Raw genomic sequence first — 23,135 nt, 5'->3', positions numbered from 1 at the left:
TAAAAAGTCACAAAGGACCACATATTCTATGATACCATATTGTATCTGGAATATATAAAAATGATTATAAGTCAATAATTTTAAAAAGCTGGTCACAAAGGACCACATATTGTATGATACCATTAATACAAAATGTTCAGAATAGGCAAATCCATAAAGACTGAAAGTAGAATAGTGGTTGCTGAGGCCTGGGCAGACTCAGGGGAAATGGAGAGTATGGGTTTCTTTTCAGGATGCTGAAAACATTCTAAAATTAAGTAGTGATCATGATCACACCATTTTGTGACCATTTTAAAAATCACTGAATTGCATACTTTATTTTTACTTTTTTAAAGACTTTATTTATTTATTCATGAGAGTCATAGAGAGAGAGGCAGAGACTTAGGCAGAGAGAGAAGCAGGCTCCCTGCAATGAGCCCAATACAGGATTCATTCCAGGACCCCAGGATCATGATCTAAGCCGAAGACAGAGGCTCAACCACTGAGCCACCCAGGTGTCCCTGAATTGTACACTTTAAACAGGTGACTTATATGGTATGTGAAAGATATCTCAATAAAGCTGTTATTAACAAAAGCTACTTTACCTTGAGGGAGTTGGGTCATCTTGGCCAAGGCGTGACATAATATTTATTAAGGTGTTAATTCCTATTTAAAAAATAAACAAGTGAATACTATTAGAAGCATTCTAGGACCATGATCTGAAGAAAGAAAATTATCTATCTTACCCCATTTGACTTCAAAAGGCTTGATATTTGCATGTCTACAAGTCAACTTAGTTAATTAAAACACTTGATAGGAGCAAAAACTTTTCCTAGAAAACTCATTCATCCTTCTAATAATGCTCAAAGTAAATGCTGTTATGTATGGGTCAGAAAGCACTACACAATGAGAGCATGCAACAGTCACCAGGAAACTATTCCTGATGGGGATTTAATTTATAATAGGGAACACAGGCCAAAACACAAGAGTAGAATCCAAACATACCTTTTTTCCTCATGTGCATGTGATGAACTTTTCTATCTCCATATTTGGGCTGCCGAATTCCACAGTTAGATAAAGAATTCCTGGCATGATCAGGATTCATTCCAAAATTTAAGTGATGACTCGGATGAGTCATGGCCAGCTAAAATTTCAACAAAACAAATTTAGTCTTAAAAACTCAGCATAGAAGTGCCATCTTTATATCACCTCAAATAAAAGAGAAAAGAGATCTATCTATCCAGTCGAAATTTTAAGCCCTGATCTTTCCATCTTATATTCTCCAGGGTCAAATTTCTAGAGCTCTGGTACAAGCCCTTTCTAAAAGGAAACCCCAAAATCACATTTTTGAAGGAGAATTAGAACAGTCATCATCTGGAAAGAAGAGCCTGACAGAAGGGAAGACTGAAAGAAGAGATTCAGGTTTGACAGGCAAATTTTAGCTTTCATCTATTTCTTTAGGGACAGTGTCCCCCCCCCCCCAAAAAAAAAAAAGTGAGAAAAAGTGTTTGGAAGTGGCAACCAGAATGGAGTAATGAAGACAGCAATGTTTCTTCTAAACATCCTCATCATCTCCCTGAATGGAGAATCTCAATGCTGCATTTGTAACCTGCAAGGTGAATTACTTTATTTTGCTATTATGCGAGTGTACAGGAAAGTAATTCTTACCTGTAACAGACAACGATCTTGGAAAGTATATCCTATCAACTTGTCTAGATGCATTAGGCATTGGTGGTAGCGGATATGATGGGTCAAAACAGGTAACATCATTGCATGCTAAGAAAAAAATTTCAATATGTTTAACTTTATAAAAAACTTACTGCTTCATTTATTTTACAACAAACAAGAACCATTTTTCCTATTCCAGATTTCAACTGCCAAAGCCATGAAACAGTTTATTGGCCGCATGGCATCCTTGCAAATTCCCTCTTGAGGGGTGGTGCATTATATTTGCTAAGAGTATAGTCTCTGGAATCACAATGCCTGCATCTGATTTCCTGCTGTGTCTCATTCATTGTGGGACTTGGCAGGGGAGTTATTTGAACTCTGTTTCCTCACCTACAGAATGGAGATAATCAGGATAGCTAGCCACTTTGGGGATGGGAAGGCAGTGGTTAAAAGGATTAAATGAGCGGATACAAAATACTGTTTAGTACAAAGCCTTAGCACTCACTCAAGTAGGAAAAGCCCTTCGTCATCAGTACTCAGTAGGGTAAGCTCAAGTAAGCCAGCAGAATTTCTGTGTCTCCTTGTGTATCTTTAATGCTAAGAGAATGGACCAGAACTCACAAATTCCGAAACTCTGTCAGGGTCAAGACACTTATGGGAACTAAGGAAAATGACTCTTCCCCAGAAAAATGCCTATGTGCACAAACATACCAAAAATGTATGCAATTTTAATGGGTTCACAGACCCCTAAAAGCCCACCACTATCCTCTAAGTAAGAACTTCCTAGGGGATCCCTGGGTGGCGCAGCGGTTTGGCGCCTGCCTTTGGCCCAGGGCACGATCCTGGAGACCCGGGATCGAATCCCATATCGGGCTCCCGGTGCATGGAGCCTGCTTCTCCCTCTGCCTGTGTCTCTGCCTCTCTCTCTCTCACTGTGTGCCTATCATAAATAAATTAAAAAAAAAATTAAAAAAAAAAAAAAAAAAAGAACTTCCTAGCCAGATGATCTCAAAAAGCCATTCTAGGTTTAATACTTAATGATCTAATATTTCAAGGACAATTTTTATAAAACCACCAATACAGTTAAATCACCTGAGGACATAGAACTTTTACTTTTGTTTCAATCACTTTTCATTCGACTAAAGATTCCTTCCTTATTGGGAGATAATTTCATAAGAAGCATAGCCTTTTCTTTCTTTCTTTCTTTCTTTTTTTTAAATAACACTTCCCTAGAACTCAAGAGAAAGGAGGAGTCATTCTTATTCATCAGAACCTAGAGGCCGGGCACAGCCCACAGAATGACTGACATGTGCTTTATATCATTTTAGTCTTTGAAGTGTTTTCAAATGGTATTGTTTAAAAATACATGAAAATGGATTTGCTTGAAACTGCAGAAATCAGTTTCCTGTATTAACTCAATAAGGAAAGATTAGTGCTCCCAAGTAGGAACTCCAATCAAAAGGAAGTCCTTCTTTCCAGTTCAAGTCAATAAATACAGATTGAGCACCTCCTCATCCAAGGTTTACTACAGTTATGGAAGAGAAAAAGGATAAAGGCACATTCTTTGCCCTCAAGGGCTTACCAGAGATGTGTCATTGTGATCTGAATTACTGGCATTTTGTCCACTTTGTTTTTATAAGTGATGCATTAAAATATACAGTAATACGTAAATAAAATGTGTGGCCAAAGGATAGTATCACTTTCCAGGCATTTAAATTGCAGAAAGCTCAACAGAGTTGATGCTTCTATTTCTACCTTTCTCAAGGCAGAAAGGTCATGAAGACTACACAATGCACTTATCTTTCTAAAGTATGAACTCAAACTGGTGAATCCTATATTTTTTTAATATCTCCACTGAGGGATGGATCATCACCTGTCAAGAAAATGACGCTCTTCATGGTATTATGCTAAGTGAAATAAATCAATTACAGAAAGACAAATACCATATGATCTCACTTACATGTGGAATCTAAAAAACAAAACAAAAAACAGAAACAAATAAATGAAATTTAAGTATACCAAAACGATACAGAGAACAAACTGGTGGTTTCCAGTGGGAAGAGTCGTGGGCTGGAGAATGGACAAAATGGATGAAGGAGATTAAGAGGTTCAAACTTTCAGTTATAAAATACATAAGTCACAGCGATGAAAAGTACAGAACTGGAAATATAGTCAATAGTGTTGTAATAATGTATGATGACAGATAGTGACTACACTTATGGTGAGCACTTATAACATATAGAATTGTTGAATCACTATGTTGTGCAGCTTAAACTGATAGAACACTGTATGCCAACTATACTTAATGAATTTTTTTAAAAAGGAAAGAACACCTTTTTTAGAGTACCCTGATGATTAAAAACTTATTATTAACATTTAGCCCAAATTTGTTTCTTCTGAAGATTTTTCCCTTTAACCTAGCTGTACCCCCAGAAACAAACAAAATAACACGTAACAGCAACATTTCCACATCTTCTCTTGGTTACCCTAAGTCTTATTTCCTTTAACCTTCACTCATGTTAAACAGCTTTGAGTTCCTTCACTACTTCCTCTAAACTTGCTCCAAATGGAACCAGTTTCTCTTTCCAGGTAAGAATACCTGGAAAGTATTTCTTGTGAATACCACTAAAAGGTATATATATATATGACCCAAGTCCATCCTATAACCGAGACAACAAAGTCTCAATGTTACCTGCAAGACTGTTAAAATTTCTAGCTCTGTTTTTTTAAATTATCAATCTTTGCAATGTTAAAATATAATCGCTGAGCATCTCCCCTGAAACCCACCAACCCAGATCTGGCAAATGTTTTCATTAAAAAAAGCTTATTTATAGATTGTTTGGCAATGACTGTTACGTAGTTTTTTGTTTTTTAAGATTTTACTTATTTTACTTATTTTACTTATTTATTCATGAGACACACACACACACACACAGAGGCAGAGACACAGGCAGAGGGAGAAGCAGGCTCCCTGTGGGGAGCCTGATGCGGGACTTGATCCTAAGACCCCGACTTGATCCTAAGACCCCAGGATCATGACCTGAGCAGAAGGCAGATGCTCAACCACTGAGCCACTCAGGTGCCCCCATTATGTAGTTTTTAAAGCTATTTAAATTCTCTCATTAAAACTGAGCAAGTAGAATAGCAAAACAGAACTATAAACAATATGAACAGTTAGAATTAGACATTGTACCCCCGTAAATGCCTAAACAAGACAGGCTGAGGACAAAGACCCAAGGAGGTCTCAGCATCAGTGATCAAAAAGACAGGGAGCATAGCAGGGCTTCTGACCCTCCTAATAATGCAAGAACCCCCAAAATAACATATATTCATAAGAAATATGACCAAAACTGGAGAGGGCTCTGCAGAATCCAACCAACTGGGTAAGTACAAGAGGACTGTATAATCATGCCCAAGAAGCAGAGGCCCTCTATATGCTCAAAATTAAAAACTGAAGCTCCCTTCCAGGGTAAAGCCCCATGGTGTGAAGAAAGCGCTGGGAGTAAGTCACATTTAAGCAGGAGAGGAATAAAGGGCAAAAAAAAAAAAAAAGAGAAAGTCCAGATAAAATAGGGGCAGGAAGCAGCAGGGGAAGGTCTCACGTATCATGAGGCCATTTTTTTTTTTTTAAATCACTTTGCAAAAGCAGCAGGAGGGGCTCTAGAACCATGAAAAGCTAATTTGGCTTATACCTCTTTCCTCAAAGTACAGGGAAATATTTCACTTACTTATACAACATTATTTAACTTGAAGAGCAAAGAAAAGAACCATGATCAAATTCTACCCAAGGATTTTATCAGGAAACAGAGAAAAGGAATAGAATAAGTTTCCTCCAGTAATTTTTTAAAAAGCCAGAAAAACATGCCAACAAAACAGACGAAAGCTGTAACCTAACATTTCAAAACATGCTAAACAAAATCAAGAAAGCAACAGAAGCTATAAAAAAAAACTACAAATAAATATTAATTATATAAATATAATATATAATATATATATAATATAATGTTATAGTAATTCAGAAATGAAATGACTGGATGAAAGGAAGATTTGAAAAGAAGTTACAAAACTCAGGGAAAAGTGTGTGTGTGTGTGTGTGTGCTTATATTAAAAAAGAAAATTAAATCATTTCTAAAAGATGGCTACCCTTTGGAATATGGGATGGCAAGAATGGGGTAGAAGAAAAGAGATACAAATTAGATTTTTAAAACAGACTTGGCTTTGTAAACCTGAGTTTGAAATTATGGTAAATATTTTACAGAATTATAAAATAATATTTAATTTTTAAAAGAAATACTTAAAATCGAAAGTCAAATGAAATAAATGAATCTGTGTAACCAGTTCGTAGTATAAGCGTAAGTGACCTAAAACACAGTATTCTGAGAGTGCATGCTTTGTGTGATATAACTGTAGATAATCACAGACAAAAAGGAATACCCTCAAACAAACAAACAACTACTTCCCGTAATCATTTTGTTGGTGTAGCCATTAATATTGTTATTCTGGGACTACTGTTTATGTATTACAGAATAAATCAAATGAGTAATTTATCTTGGTGCTATATGGAATCCCTATATGGGATCAGTACCAAAGAGAAGATTCTTTTTTTCAAGTATTCTAATTAATAAATGCAAAAATAAAGAATTAAAAGATCACTTTGGCAGCTCTTAATGAATACTGGGTCTAGGTCATTATTCATCAGTGACTAATAATGTCACACACAAAAAAAGAGACCACGGATGCATCTAGAGGGTATTGTTAAGTGAATAAGCCAGACAGAGAAAAACAAAAAAACTCTGTGATTTACTTTATGCAGAATCTAAAAAACAAAATGAATGAACAAACAACAAAAGTCAAACAGACTCATAAATACAAAAAACATATTGGAAAAAAAAAAACCAAATTGGAGGCTACCAAAGAGGACAGAGCTAGGAGAATGGATGAAATGGGTAAAGGGAATTAAGAAGTATAAACTCCCAGTTATAAAGTAAATAAGTCACAGAGATAAAAAGTACAGCACAAGGAATATTGTCAATAAAACCATAATACACTTACCATGGTATTTCATAATGTATATGATTGAGAAGAAATACATTCTAGTTTGAAGACTTATTTCTTCAACTGAAAATTGGTCAGATTTCTATGAACAGAATTTATTCTCTAAAAGAACTATTAAATATTTGGATAATCACTTATTATAAAAATGGAGAGAGAGAGAGAAACTACACTACCACCTATGAAAAAGTTGTGCAAAAAAATAAACTTACATCTGATCACTGACACCAACAGAACTTCTGATGCTGGAAACATTCTGCACCTCCGCTGCTGTAATAGGCACTGGCCAGATGTGTCTATAAAGTGCTTGAAATGTGGCTAGGACAGCTAAGAACCAAATATTTTATTTCATTTAATTCTATTTAAATTAAATTTAATAGCCACGTATGGTCAGTGGTATTGTACCAGACAGCAGTTTACAACAATTTACAGGAAATATAGGGGAGAGAAGCACATGTTAAACAATACCATGACGTCGCAATCAGCATATTAGACCTTAGAACAGATTTGCAAGGAAAACAAAGGGAAAAATGCAATGAGAACCTAAAGAGTAAAGAGACTTAAAACACATCAGCTCATCACAATGTACAGACCTTGTCTGAATGCCTATTCAAGCAAACTGAAACAGATCTAGCAGACAATCTGGAAAACATGAACAGTGACTGTATGTGATGTCATAGAGATGCTGCTGGTAACAACTAACGTTGTGTGAGGATGGCAAAGTGCTCACTACACTTTTTTCTTTCATCATGTAGATGTTCGAAATTTGCATAATAAAAATGTAACTTTAACAGTTCTCTATCAGGCCAGTTAGCCTTCAAGCAAAATCTGCTTCTCTTCCTTTAGAAGAAGCACTATCTCTAGTTTAAAAAAAAAAAAAAAGAACTATCTCACATGGCCCCCAAATTTGTTAGCAGTAACTATGAAGCCATATGTCTCTCAGAGGTATAAATCTCCATTTCCTCCCCAAGTTCTAACTTAGAAAATGATTCCTTTGAATGTGTTGTCCAAAACCTCTTAATCTCTCGATATTTTTCTTCAGCGTTCAGTCACCCCTTGGTAGATCACGAAGTGAGAATGTCAGTTAGTGCGATATTGCATGGCAGCCTTCTATTGCATTCCAGAGTCACTGCGTGAAGACATCACAGCTATTAATGAGTCCAAAAACAGCCCTATGTCTACTCAGTACAAATACCAACTGTCACAGCTCAGCTTGTCTTCCTGGCGCCAAGGGCAATTCTCCACACACCTGGACCTCTGTAGTTTGCTCAGGGAGTTAGCACCCCCAGGTACGGCATAACCTTATAAGGGTTATATAACCATAATGGTAGTGCATTCCTTGCGCCTTTTTTGAGGTCTGTTTGTCACCTTTATCCATTCCCCGTTCTATGGTTCAGCTTACGGATTCTCACGAACCACCTCCTTACTACAGCAGAGGATACCGGTACCTGCTTCTATAAGATACCAATTCAACCTCGGTGGGCAGGACCCCATTCTTAAAATACAGATCCTGTAGCAACATGCTGCCTTTCTTCCTTTTCTGAGGCATACTTGAATTTTTCAGCCTCAGTTTCAAGTTTTATTTTTTTATTTTTATATATATATTTTTAAAGATCTTATTTATTTATTCATGAGACACACACACACACACACACACACAGTGAGAGAGAGAGAGAGAGAGAGAGAGAGAGAGAGGCAGAGACACAGGCAGAGGGAGAAGCAGGCTCCATGCAGGGAGACTGACGCGGGACTTGATCCTGGGTCTCCAATCAGGCCCTGGGCCAAAGGCGCTAAACCGCTGAGCCACCGGGGCTGCCCCAGTTTCAGGTTTTAATTCTTGCTTTTGGCCCCCGTATTTCCTAGAAGTCACTCTAATAAACAGCAACACAGAAAAAAACCTTTCAATAGTTTTGTCTCTATACAGTTTCAAGTTCTGCATTTAGTTCACGTGTAATTACAGGTTCCAGGCCCAGCCCTGGATTTCCATCCTCCTAACATTGGTTGGGGCATCAGGTAGAATTTTCTAACCACATAAAAACCCTAATAACTTCTCTGGTTGGGAAATTATACTTCTAGAAGAAGAGGCTGGTACTTAGGTTTCTCTACCTTAGATTTATCAAAACAAGTTTTATCTCCAGCAGCAGCCAGGTAACATCACAAGGCTTTTGCCAGCAACCTACTGGCAATTATTACCAATGAACAGTAGGTTCTGTATCAATGAGTTAGCAAATAGAGAATCCCTCCCCTATCCCCACCCCTGAAGATTTTAGAGAAGTGCTTTTTTTTCCTTAAAATTAAGTACGAGTCTGTTACAGGCTTTAAGATTATTCAAGAGGGATCCCTGGGTGGCGCAGCGGTTTGGCGCCTGCCTTTGGCCCAGGGCGCGATCCTGGAGACCCGGGATCGAATCCCACATCGGGCTCCCGGTGCATGGAGCCTGCTTCTCCCTCTGCCTGTGTCTCTGCCTCTCTCTCTCTCTCTCTGTGACTATCATAAATTAAAAAAAAAAAAAAAAAAAGATTATTCAAGATTATTATTTAACTGTTATTTCTCAGATTCTTCTCCTTCAATACCAAACATACTAAATGCCTTTATTTTGAAGGTTTTAAACTGTATTATTACATGCCAGGTGCCATCTTATTTGAGGAACACATACAAAAAAGAAACATTTATTCCAGGATAAGAAATTAAATAAAGCCAACATTACTGGTAAAAAATAGGAGGATTGGAAACTGGAAACATGGCTTCTAAACAGATGGCAGTTGTCTTTGGAAGAGGGGGAGTCCTACAGAGGAAGGGACTATTATTAGATCAAGGAGTATTCACCTTGGCAGGAGTTTTAATCAGGATCCAATTTCTCTGACCATTTAGTCAAAGGAACTGAGTGTTTTTGCCAGCCAGTCTCCAAACAGAATGTAAAATATAATACATGTAGATCTGATAACCTCGTCCTCTGGCTGCTTCTCATCTAAGAAGTCAGCGTAAGATATTTGTGCCACAGCTGAAGAACACAGAACTGCAATGGAACAGATGATTCTGCACCCGTATGCATGCATGTCGCCAAAAGAAAGAGGAAAGCGGGCTCGATGCTTTAAACAAAATTGTGTTCAGTGGAACAGAACTGCCTCAGGGCCTGCTACACAGGGTGGAAATCAAGTACAACGGGAGAACTCCCTCCATACCCACCACCCACCAATCAGTTATTTTTTTTATCTTTTTACAAATTAGGGCTCTACAGAATTTTGTTTTTAAAAAAAAGTTCAAAGTTAACCAAAAACACAAGTTTAAAATTCACTGAGCTGAAAGATCTCTAAGGTCCCTTCCAGTTAATAATGCTCTACAATTTTATGATGTCTCTATCAACTCTGACTTATCATTGAGAGGACCAGATTTTGAGCAGATTGTTGAACATTCTGCTCATGGTTTTGTTTTAAGATTTTATTTATTTATTTGAGAAGGAAAGAGAAAGATGAGAGAGAGAGAGAGAGATCACAAGCAGAAGGGAGGGGCAGAAGGAGAGGGAGAAGCAGGCCCCTCACTGAGCAGGGATCCTGGGAATCATGACCTGAGCCAAAGGCAGAGGCTTAACTGAGCCACCCAGGCACCCTCTGCTCATCATTCTTATGCTGTCTACCTTAGGATGACATTATGTTTGTTTTGGAGGAAAATAAAAATTAGATAATATAGCGTCAAGGTCCTAAGAAAAAATCAGCAGAAGATACTCATTTCTGAATACTTAGAGTAAAAAATTAAAAAAAAAAAATTGGTCAGTTAGCAAAATAACTGACAACTTGGTAGATACAGCTGGCTGCCACTATAGAGAATTAATTCTCCATCTAGTAACATGGCATCAACAGTAGTCCATCTTAACACAAAAATATATAGCTCTGGAATCACAATGTAAATGAATCACCTAGCAGTACCTTTAATAATAAGATTAAATCCCACTGTTCAATATAATAATTAAATGCCAACACTGACTTAAAGAAAAAATACCTCATTATGATGAAATAAATACCCAAGACTGCTTGAACGTATTACCAAACACATGCTACACAAAACAAGAGTGAGTGGAAGCCTGTAAGCATTCTTCCCAAAGGCTGAACATGGCACACTACACTACCTGACCTGACCCCTGCCTGGGTGACCTCCTCGCCTTTACTATAATTCCCATGGAGCACAACCAGTATCAATCATAACAAGAGAATTGAGTGAAGAGTCAGAGAATATGTTGGGTTTTAGGGGTCTCTAATATATTATAAATTCCACTCATAGGGAAAACAAAAATAGTTATTAGTGAGAGTTATATATAGTTGAAATGTTCCTCTATTAGTTCATCTAAGGAAAAAATCTGTTATCATTTGACTCAAATATGAAATTCATACTGATTTTGTTCATTAATGCCTTCAGTTCTCTGCAATGTAAGTTTGACTCATCAGTCTGGAAAGTCTGTACACATCATCTTCAGGAGTCTGCCTGTACAGCTGCTGGAATCGCTCTTTTGACAAGCGCCCACACGCATTGCACACAGGCAGATGCATTTGAAAAACACACTTGCCTTCACTCAACAGGCAGAGACAGAATTTAGCATTACTAAGTAACTGCCCCCCAACTCATCCTACCACCGTGCACATGTATGCATGCATTCATGCAGGGGCACACACACGCGCACACACACACACAGCTAAACAAGATGAAAACTGACACAAAAACAAAACCCAAACAATAGAAAACAATTTATGGTTGGTGTTCCATTTAGCTACAAGATTGTATGTTCTGTAGCAACTCATCTCATCCGCATTAGGAAAACTTCAGTGGCAGATGCCTTTTAAAGAGATATATAGGTATAATGTGTTCTTAGAGGCGTCATCACCTGACAGACATCAGAACGGATGCCAGTTTTCCAAAATCCTTGACTACTTAGCTCCACTGTTACTTCTCGCCTCATTGTATTCTTCTGTCGTATTTTTTGGAGTGCTTCCTAGAAAAGAACTCATTATGATGAGTAAACTGACAGCTGTAAAGCAATATTAAGCCAAACATCAAGCATTGGAAAATAAGCTGGATTCATTCAATATCACCCTTACATTCAGGTATTCAAACCTCTTCATGTTAAATTATAATATTTTATTTGAAATGAAGGCCAGGATGCTCAAAGCCTTGGGTATATGCCAGCCTTTCCTGGTACCTAGATATGAAAAAATCTAAACCAAATCGACCATTCTGGTGAGTTCAAACAAAAAATGCCCCTTTGCTGATAAAAGAAACAACATGTGATGTTTGAGACTTAAAATCAGCATGTAAAAATTATATTTATATCAAGCCTTATGTTAAGCATTTACATCTAAGAAAGACAATCAGTAAACTAATCTGCAACCCACATAATTCTAAAAGCTGTCTTCTCATTTGCAAAACCCTTACAAAACCTCTTGCAGCAAGGGTACCTTTTTATTTAAAAAAGACAATGATTTAAAACTTCTGCAAGATATAAAGGAGCTGACTCTTCCCTTTTACCTCCCTTCAAATAATTAATTATAAAAATAATTTTATATTTGTACACTTATTCAATAAAAATCTCATAAGAGTTCATAACAACAGGAACTATCACACCACCTGCCTCATTAAATGCCTACTACAGATCAAACACCATCGGAGGAAAGTTAAACGGAGTATTTCAGAAGTCCACACAACCACCTTTTTTTCCCAGATGCACCAACAGAAACAAATTTCAGTCATCCTCCCTTAATCTAGTTCTCTCTTTATAATGAAGCTATCTGGCTCAAGTCACAGGAAGTGACTGGACCAGAATTCAAACACTTTTCCCAGCTTCAAAGCCTTGCTCTCTAACACTGCCCAAAGCAAAATAAAACCTCAATGAAACAAAATTTATGTTGATACTGAATTGATTTATTCTTAAAAATGATCCTGGAGTACAGGGATAATACTACCCATTAGTAAAAAATATGGACTTTGGGACATAAAACCTTATGAAAGAAGTTTACCCTACTAAACTAACAGACATATGGAAGACATATGAAAGGCAATCTTTTACGACCTTAAGTACAAGAAATTTGAGCAAGACCCAAGTTGTGTTATGTACAGTCTAATTAACAATAAAAGGTTGACCCAGCAATTTTAAAATTTGAAAAATCTCTATAAGATATATTTATTCCCAATGGTAGGAATCCATTAAGAAAGAGGCCTTTTTTGGTGTGGTGGTGGTGGTGGTGGTGATAATGCTCCTCTAGATACTAAAAGATGAAAAAAATATCAATCTGTATACTAATGTGAGGAAAGAAAAGTGTATTTTTAAAAGTGTTTTTCCATTTTATTCTAGAAGTATGGTATAATGCAATAATCTTGAAATAAACATGAAACACATCAACATTAATCCCAGAAGAACAGGATTTGATACCAACCTCTCTTTGTGCCAGCTTCTGTTTGTCAGTTTGTTTAACTTTGGGACTATTTGCTAGGAGGTGGCGAAGTTTCACATAACTCTTCCACAGTTTCTGGTACCTAAGGAAAAGGACAGACAGACATCTCAGAAAAAAAGTAGGAGAATCTGAAATGCAATAAAACCAGCTGTTTTAATAGGCCTGCTGAATCATAAATTACATTCTTTAGATATCCTTAATGGCAACAAACCTTCATTCTAAGGAAGCATATGATCTGGGGACAGTGGGGCAGGATGACCGAGAGTCATCTGGAACCTAGTGGTTAAGTTGATAATTTTAAGTCTGTGTTGAAAATGAGGTACCCTATAAGTGCCCGAATCTCTGTGGAAAGAATTCATAGACACATAAAAACCAACAGAAACACGTATTATTTCTCATCATTACCTATTTTATTTAAATATGTACTTTCTGATGTTATTGAAAGAAAGACCTCTTACTTAACAAGGACTGTTGGTCTCTGAACTGCCTACATTGAAAACAGAAGTTGAAGAGTATTAGAAAAGAGAATCCCACTTGTGTCAATACCCGAGCTCTACAGCTGTATCCGTTTCTCCACTGGAGAAGGAAAAAGACAAATGGTGTGCATCCATTTGTATTTACCATGACAAAAATAAGCATATTTGCTGCAGCATATCACAAATATGTGATAAGCTGGATCAGACTAAAGGATCTTGTTAAAACATCCTGGGAATGAAGAGAAATGCAGTCCTGCAGCAGCACATAGTCCTGCCACCTGAGAATCCACGAGAGCCTATCACATTCTACTAACATTTGTGACAAGAAGGGACTTTCAATGAATTTTCTGTCCCTATTAAAACTGCTCCTTTCTTGGCCTTAGCTGGGTCTCTCCTTTTTGGTAACAATTTTTTAGAGAATGGAGGAAAGAAAGAAGTACTTACACAGTGCCTGGTTCACTGCTTCATACTTTTATCCAAAGGGGGGAAAAAAAGAACAAAACCCTTTAGCCTCTTCTAATGTATCAGCCAGAAATGTATTTATGAATTGAAAATCTCCCATGCCCTTTTCTCCCATTTTGAATCCTTAAAAAAAAAAATTAAGTCAAGAAGCTGTTTGTTTGTTTAACGAGGTAGGAAATCCAAACACTTCTGAAGAATATAATGGTACTATTTCCATTCCCACACATCCTCATCTTCTCCCAGAAAAACACTAACAAGAAGTTGGAAAAACTCAAATGTGCAAAGTAACATCAACTCTAAGTGTCAGAAGTCATGCCTTCTCCTTACAACACAACCCTTGACTTTGCATGGGATCTTGAGCTCTTATTAAGATGCCTCCCAAAATAGAATTCTGCATAAATCCGGCAGTGCTAGGAATCAACATGGTGCTACTTTCCTCTAGAGAGCACTGAAAAAATAAATAATAATAACAATAAATATTATAATGATGAATGAAGGAAAAGTTCCTTAAAGGTTAAAAATATATGGGACTCATGTTGACCAAAATTGCCAAGGATAATCTAATGAGTAATAATTTCCTGCAGTCAAATCGAAAGAGAAAATAATTTTTCAGGAGCTACTAAAACTTGTTTCATTTGGTAACCTAAATTTGGAATCATGGCTCATTTCCGGTCTTAATTTTTTAATAAAATATCCACTCAAGGGTATTCCCCTGCTAATTCAGCTGTTAGTAGAAGGTGAAATTGGCTAAGACAAACACCGAGAAATATCTTACTGTGGGTCTCCTGCATAACTCAACTGTGCAGGGCGTATCCCAAAGTGGACGATAATCGGAAAGGTAATCACATCAGGGTTGAACTGTTCACGATCCAGTTGATCAATGCGGACAGAGCTAGGTTTCTAGAGAGAAAAATCAAAGCCATTTATTCCCATAAGAAGTCTTTCAGTATTGACTTTAACCTTCCTAATGAAGAACTTAAGCGGATTTTTTCTGGGAAAGCCTCATCCCCCAAGGGAAAATGTCACTTAAAACCCGTTAATCATAGCGGCTATACTAGATAAAAACTATAATGTCATCCCTGTAAATGAGTCTATGCCATTTGGAATAATGAACAATGATTTTGTCCTTTTTTGCAGTCCACATAGAAACCTTTAAAAATTAAACTTTTAAAAGGACACCTAGCCAGATATAAGTTTTCTTTAACCTCTCCAAAGGCACAAGGAAAATATTTCACATCATGGGGAAGAAGTGTGCTAGCTTACTCTGTTTCATTTCACATTTCAAATGAATGGCTTACTTCCATCCAGGATGCACAGAAACCGCTCTATATACTTTTTCTCCATTAGGTCTCTCTGTACCCTGTTTTTCTTTTCTTTTTTTTTTTTTTTAACTGCAGTGTAATTCACAAATAACATTATATTGGTTTCAGGTGCTGGACATAATGATTCATTATTTGCATACACTGTATAACGATCATCATAAGAAGTCTAGTTAGCATCTGTCACCATCAAAGTTACAAAATTTTTTTACGATGAAAACCTTCAAGATCTATTCTCTTAGCAACTTTCAAATATGAAACACAGTATTATTGACTTATAGTCACTATGCTGTACAGTACATCCCCATGATTTAGTTACTTAACAACTGGAAGTTTATACCTCTTGATCCCCTTCACTCCTTTTCCTACTCCCCTTCCCCTCTGGAAACCAGCAATCTGTTCTCTGTATTTGAGTTTGGTTTTGCTTTGTTTGTTCATTTGTTTTGTTTTTTTAGATTTCACATGTATGTGAAACCACAAGTGTTTGTCTTTTTATTTCACTTAGGGTAATATCTTCAAGATCTATCCATGTTATTGCAAGTGGCAAGATCTCATTCTTTTTTATGGCTGAGTAGTATTCCAGAGTGCGTTTTGTGTGTGTGTGTGTGTGTGTATCCATTCATCTATTGATGAACACTTAGATTTTTTTCCATATCTGGCTATTTCAAATAATACTGCAGTGAACACAGGGGTGCATATCTTGTTTTCTTCAAATAAATACTCAGAAGTGGAACTGATGAATCATATTGTAGTTCTATTTTTAATTTTTTGAGGAACTCCCATACTGTTCTCCATAGGAGCTGCACCAATTTATATTCCCACCAACAGCACACAAGAGTCCCTTTTCTCCAAACATCCTTACCAAAACGATCTTATTGTTTTGAAAATAGTCATTTTGAAAGGCATGAGGTGATAATTCATGGTCTTGATTTACACTTTACACTTGATGAATAGTGATGTTGAGTATCTTTGCATTTGCCTACAGGCCACATTATCTTCTTTGGAAAAATGTCTATTCATATCTTCTGTCCTTTTTAAATCAGATTATTTTTTGTTATTGTGCTATGTAAGTTCTTTATGTTTTGGATATCAACCACTTATTAAATATCTGATTTGCAAATATCGTATGCCATTCAGGAGGTAGCCTTTTCATCTTGCAGATGATTTTCTTCACTGTATGCAAACTTTTTAGTTTGATGTGGTTCCATTTGTTGTTGCCTTTGCCTTTGGAGTCAGGTCCAAAAAATCATTGCCTAGACCAATGCCAATGAGCTTCTACCTATATTTTCTCCTATAAGTTTTATGGTTTCAGATCTTGCATTCAAGTCTTCAATCCATTTTGAGTTAACTTTTGTGTACGGCATAAGGTAGAGGTCCAATTTCATTCTTTCACATGTGGCTGTCCAGTTTTCCCAAACACCATTTTTTGAAGAGACTGTCCTTTCCCATTGTATATTCTTGCCTCTTCTGTCATAAATTAATTTACCATATATGCATGAGTTTATTTCCGGGCTCCCTATTCTGTTCCACTGACCAGTGTGTCTGTTGCCATACTGTTTGATTACCATAGCTCTGTTGTACAGTTTGAAATAAGGGAGCATGATGCCTCCAGCTCTGTTCTTCTTTCTTTTTTTTTTTTTTTAATTTATTTTTTATTGGTGTTCAATTTACTAACATACAGAATAACCCCCAGTGCCCATCACCCATTCACTCCCACCCCCCGCCCTCCTCCCCTTCTACCACCCCTAGTTCGTTTCCCAGAGTTAGCAGTCTTTACGTTCTGTCTCCCTTTCTGATATTTCCCACACATTTCTTCTCCCTTCCCTTCTATTCCCTTTCACTATTATTTATATTCCCCAAATGAATGAGAACACATAATGTTTGTCCTTCTCCGACTGACTTACTTCACTCAGCATAATACCCTCCAGTTCCATCCACGTTGAAGCAAATGGTGGGTATTTGTCATTTCTAATAGCTGAGTAATATTCCATTGTATACATAAACCACATCTTCTTTATCCATTCATCTTTCGTTGGACACTGAGGCTCCTTCCACAGTTTGGCTATCGTGGCCATTGCTGCTATGAACATCGGGGTGCAGGTGTCCCGGTGTTTCATTGCATTTGTATCTTTGGGGTAAATCCCCAACAGTGCAATTGCTGGGTCGTGGGGCAGGTCTATTTTTAACTGTTTGAGGAACCTCCACACAGTTTTCCAGAGTGGCTGCACCAGTTCACATTCCCACCAACAGTGTATGAGGGTTCCCTTTTCTCCGCATCGTCTCCAACATTTGTTGTTTCTTGCCTTGTTAATTTTCCCCATTCTCACTGGTGTGAGGTGGTATCTCATTGTGGTTTTGATTTGTATTTCCCTGATGGCAAGTGATGCAGAGCATTTTCTCATATGCATGTTGGCCATGTCTATGTCTTCCTCTGTGAGATTTCTGTTCATGTCTTTTGCCCATTTCATGATTGGATTGTTTGTTTCTTTGGTGTTGGGTTTAATAAGTTCTTTATAGATCTTGGTCTGTTCTTCTTTCTCAAGACTGCTTTGGCTAATCAGGATCTTTTGTGATTACATACAGATTTTAGGACTGTTTATCCTATTTCTGTGAAAAATGCCATTAGAATTTTAACAGGTTTTGCACTGAATTCATAGAGTGCTTTGGGTAATGTGGACATTTTAATAGTAATTCTTCCAACCCATGAGCACAAAATACCTTTCCATTTATTTGTGTCTCCTTCAATTTCTTTCATCAATGTCTTATGGTTTTCAGAGTACAGGCCTTTCACCTTCTTGGTTAAATTTATTCCTAGGTATCTTATTCTTTTGATGTAATTATAAATGGAACTGCTTCTTAATTTCTCTGATAGTTCAGTTAGTATATTACAAAATGCAAAAAAATTTGTGTACTGAATTTTTTTACTCTGCAAATATACTGAATTCATTTATTAGCTCTAACAGCTTTTTTGTAGAATCTTTAAAGGTTTTCTACATGTAAAGTCATATCATCTACCAATAGTAACAGTTTTACTTCTTCCTTTACAATTTGGAAGCCTTTTATTTCTTTTTCCTGCCTAATAGCTCTGGACTTCCACTATTATGTTGAATAAAAGTGGGCATCTTTATCTTGCTCCTGGTCTAATATATTCCTTTAATTCAAATCTTCAAAATAGAAGGTATGGTGGTACAAAAACCAAATGGTTAAGCTTCTCTTATGACCATGTAGGCCATTTTTAAATTTTAATAGAAAACCTCATTTAAAAAAAAAAACATTTAATACAGGAAGAAGCGAACAGGTGGTTCCTTCTTCAGTTAACAAAACACCATCCTTTCATCCTAAAAGTTTAAGTTTGTAAAAAGATGGTGAAATCACAGTTTTAGGAACCTCCTTCCTTTTAACTCTCACAGCAGTCTCTAATTAGAAACTAAACTCTTACTAAGAGATTATGGCATCTTTGGCTCAGCTGCTTTCAAGCCAAATGCTATAGAACTGATCCACATGGAGGCCAACAAATTTCATTCTTTTGGAAAACAATGCCCACAACCAGAGTCTGGTTAGTGTCTGGTTTTATCCAGGACAGAGTGGTTTCAATGGTAAAACCAGGAAAGCCTCCAGCAACTGAAACAAGCTGGTTGGTTACCCACTCTCCCCCAGCTGTAGCCGCAGTCAGCCATCTGACAAATACAAGCAGGTGACAAAGTGAATAGATTTGTGTAAATTCATACACATTAGTTTTAAAAAAAACTTACATTTAAGTTTTTAAAAGAATGTATGAATGTCACTTAATGGTCACTAGTATCTGGAAAAGTTGACCTCTGCTCTCAAAATTAATACACTACAGAAGATTTTGGTCACAGGTAACCTAATATAAAATTATTTTAAATGCCCATCATCAGTAGCAATATGTTATTTAGGTCTAGGAATTCTTGTCAAAATTTTGTATATCAAAGCAGCAGGATAGAGTTTTAAAGGAGGAATTGCACAACTCAAAGTGCTACTGAATTATTCATGTTTTTGTGATTTTTAAACACTATGCTATGGCATCAACCAAGGAAACAGTGATTTAAAATATCTGTAGCATCTTTAAATTTATAGGGGGGAGAGATGAAATAAGTTCTAGACTTTGGCCACACCCTACAATATCCATCATACCAGCTTTGAGGAAGAATAAAAAATATTTTCCCTAATGACCAAAGTATTCCCTGGCAGAGGCAAAGTGCCTCGGGAGGGAGATTAATTCCGTTAAGTTCTGCAGCAATAAAGTACTTAATGTGACCATAATGGCTTGAAAATTTTAATAAATTCCCCAATATTCTTACCACTGGGTAATCTTTCAAAGCAAGTACTGCAGAGGATGAAATGTGGTGCCATGTCTACTCCGCTGTATTTGCAAAAGATATAATGAAAAGATGTTTTCATGATACCAAGTTTTCAGGATATTTTCCTCCTTCAAACATATTTTTATTAACTTTAACATGTTTCCAAGTCTGGCACCCAAACTTACCTTTCTTAATTTATTTCTGATTACTTTCCAACATCAAATTTTCATCCTGACTAATTTGGTTTTATTATCTTCAAAGTTGGCCATATATCCTCCCAAGTATATACATTTAAGCATGCCAATAAGTCATACGATTTCTCGATTCCTTAACCTCATTTTAGCATTTATGAAGTAGCCCTCCCATCCTGGTCCAGTGATCTTGCCTGAAACTACAGGCTTTCCTGATTGGCTTTTGTACTGACTGGTCTAAGAATTCAATAATTCATCACAGTCTCCTTTCATATGGATATACCATGAGCCTGTGCCTGGACAAACAGTATGTATAATCTATATACTTCACTAGCACAAGGCTCAAATAGTAATCCCCTCCAACAAATAAGCTAAATAATAATCATAGTAATGGAGTAAAATGTCCTCTATGTCACTGGCTCAAAAACAAGTAATGGATAAATCAGAAAAGCACCTGGGTATTTTTTTTTTTTTTTTAACTATAGATCCTTGGGCCCCATTACTTGGGAGTATATATGGGGTGAGAAGGATCAGGGCATTCTTACATTTTCAAAGGCCCTCCAACTGATTCTAGGATTTTTGGAAATGTTAACCATGCTATGGAAGGAAGCCCCAGGGTGAAAGTCCCAAAGTGTCCACTGTAGACCATGGGACTCTTCAAGCAGACCTACCAAGATGAAAAGGTGTGGCTCACACCACCCTCACTTCCACCCACCCTCTGATCCCACTGTGAAGCTAGCAGAAGAAATGTAAATTTATGCAACAGTTTAAAGAAGAAAATTCAAATTCAGAGTTATTGTCATAATGCTATGACCTGTATGTTTCTTTTAGAGTTACTTGAACAATTATTTATGTGGTTTAACAATATAATAGTAAAAACTACTAGAGTATGATTTTCCTAAGTTTGAAACAAGTTTTATGTTTAAACATTTTTATAAAACACTTTCACTTTCTAGATTTTTTGAAATAGTATTAGCTGGAATGTTTGATTTGCAAATAGTAACATTTTGTTTGTGCAGATGTTACTGTCATGCTACAAAAAGTTGATCTAGAGTTTTTATTTTTATGAATCAAGGCTATTAAACAATTTGGCAGCCTTTTAAAAACAACAGCTTTGTGTGAATAGATTATTGTTTCTTTACATAAAAATATTTTAATTCTCCATTTCTGTAAAACTTTATCCTGATAAGATGCCAATATATAACTATCTTATGAAACAATAATATACTTCTGAGAAAAAAATTATAATTCACATAAATATATAAAATGGCATTTTCTTCATAAATCTACTTAACCTTTAAATCTGCCTTTTATATTTTTACTTCAAAAATTAACATCAGAAGCTAATTTTAATACAAAAACCTTAAGAAACAAAGAAATGGGAAATATTTGTAGTAAGTATGACAAAGGGTCGATAAAAAAGGACAAATATCACAAAAGAAAATTCAACAAGTGATATTAATAGGCCATTACCAAAGAAAACATTTAAAATATCAGTTTTTGCTAGAAACCAAAATATATACAAAACTGAACTACGTAATTTTTTTTCCTATCAAAAAGTTATTTTTGTTAAACTAGTACAGTATAACCAATTTGAAGAAAAGGACATGCTCATATACTCTTGGTCGAAGTGCAAATTTTACAACACTTCTAGAAGGGAATTTACAACAAAACCTTAAAAATGTGCATATCTTCAGTCTATTAACTTCACTCATAGGACATCTTCCTAAAAAAATTAAATGGCCACATCTTCAAAGATATATACATGTTTATGTATATACGTGGTTATACACACATATACAAATTCAATACAGCACTGTTTATGACAGCAAAAACCTGGAAGCAACCTAGATGTCCAATAATAGCGAGTTAATTAAATGACTTGGGAGCCTTTTTTAAAATTACACTTGTAAAGAAATTTAAGACTATGGAAAAATAATCTTGTGATCGTTGTTTCTGAAAGAGGATAAGAACAAAAAGGTCTAAGTAAGAATAATTTATGATGCCAATTTTGTTTTAAAACAACATGAAAGTCTCTAAGAAGACTAGAAAAGTGAACAACAGTTAACATCTCTGAAAATGGAATCACAGATAACTTTTTATTGTCTTCTTTGGGCTATTTTTCTATTTTCTTAACTTTTTAAATGAAAACATATTACTTTTATAGTAAAAAAAAAATTATCAGATCTGAGGACACCTAGGTGGCTCAGTGGTTGAGCATCCGCCTTTGGCTCAGGTCGTGATCCAAGGTCCTGGGATCAAGTCTGGAATCAGGCACCCACAGGGAGCCTGCTTCTCCCTCTGCCTATGTCTCTGCCTCTCTCTGTGTCTCTCATGAATAAATAAAAATCTTAAAAAAAAAAAATCAGATCTGAACATATCTAAAAACTTCGAAATTCTCCATAATGGGCAGAATTTACTAATCAGGTGAATTTACTACTAAATATGACTACACTGTAATATTTTTTTTTAATTTACTAATAAGTATTTAAAAGAAAAACTTACTCAAAGAACAAGAAAGAATACTTAAAACTTTTTAAATGTTCTGTTACTATTTTTGTGAACACACAAACTGGAAAGAAGGGCGGAGGGGGGGGGGGTGTCAGTCTCAGAATGTGTAAGCACCAGAACATACCGTTCCAGGATTGGTGACAATCATGCCTTTGCATTCCTCTGCATATTTCTGCCACTCAAGTTCTTCCCACTGAAGCATATTGGCGATCTCCTCTTCGGGAACCAGGGCTTTGCTACATCGTAATAAGTAAAGGAGAATCTGGTGCATGGACAGCACTTCCTTTCCTCCATCTTGGGTGGGAGTGGAAAGAGAGGCAAAAATAAAGCTACTCAACAGTCAATCATCAGCCAAAAAAGGAAAAACAAAGACAATGAAGAAAAAAAGAGCATTTATAAAAATTTAGAATTTACATTGTTTAACCAGGTGCCAAATAATACAAAAGCCATTTGTTTCATTGATGAACAGTGCTCATAATCCATCTCATTTACTAAAATGGCAACAACATTATAAATGATAAAAGGCTCCATTTGTGAGGTATGAATATAAAAAGAGTGCCTACCTAAATAAATTTAAAACCACCTAGCATAAGAGCCACAGTTTATAATATACAGAACTATGTTATGTCTTAAATATTTTATTATTCCTTCTAAGGTAACAGATGAAAGCTCTTTAGAAGTGATGTTACTGTCTTAAGGAAATTCTAAGCTTTTATGA

At 36.2% G+C, this 23,135-nt stretch overlaps 1 protein-coding gene and 1 long non-coding RNA gene across 9 annotated transcripts in view; one reads left to right on the top strand and one right to left on the bottom strand.

The window, feature by feature from the left end:
* DROSHA (drosha ribonuclease III) overlaps positions 1-23,135 on the bottom strand; it is a 120,858-nt gene that overhangs the window by 45,115 nt on the left and 52,608 nt on the right. For 7 of the 8 annotated variants that reach the window (XR_013378721.1, XM_077896350.1, XM_077896347.1 and 4 more), the window contains 7 exons: positions 22,542-22,711; positions 14,850-14,974; positions 13,119-13,218; positions 11,573-11,680; positions 1,648-1,755; positions 985-1,123; positions 585-645 (listed from right to left, as the gene is read on the bottom strand). Coding sequence is in view for 7 of the 8 variants with exons in the window: in XM_077896350.1 (XP_077752476.1) it covers positions 585-645; positions 985-1,123; positions 1,648-1,755; positions 11,573-11,680; positions 13,119-13,218; positions 14,850-14,974; positions 22,542-22,711 (811 nt within the window). In the remaining variant the exon portion in view is untranslated. The remainder of the gene's footprint in view (positions 1-584; positions 646-984; positions 1,124-1,647; positions 1,756-11,572; positions 11,681-13,118; positions 13,219-14,849; positions 14,975-22,541; positions 22,712-23,135) is intronic. The other variant, XM_077896349.1, reaches the window with a different exon arrangement.
* Positions 1-23,135, top strand: part of LOC144313042 (uncharacterized) — an 80,837-nt gene that overhangs the window by 33,469 nt on the left and 24,233 nt on the right. The gene's annotated exons all lie outside the window — the stretch shown is intronic.

The sequence above is a fragment of the Canis aureus genome, chromosome 4 (genome assembly GCF_053574225.1).
Source record: "Canis aureus isolate CA01 chromosome 4, VMU_Caureus_v.1.0, whole genome shotgun sequence".
NCBI lineage: Eukaryota > Metazoa > Chordata > Mammalia > Carnivora > Canidae > Canis > Canis aureus.
Note: the sequence above shows the minus strand (reverse complement) of the source record. Positions and strands in the feature narration are given on the sequence as shown.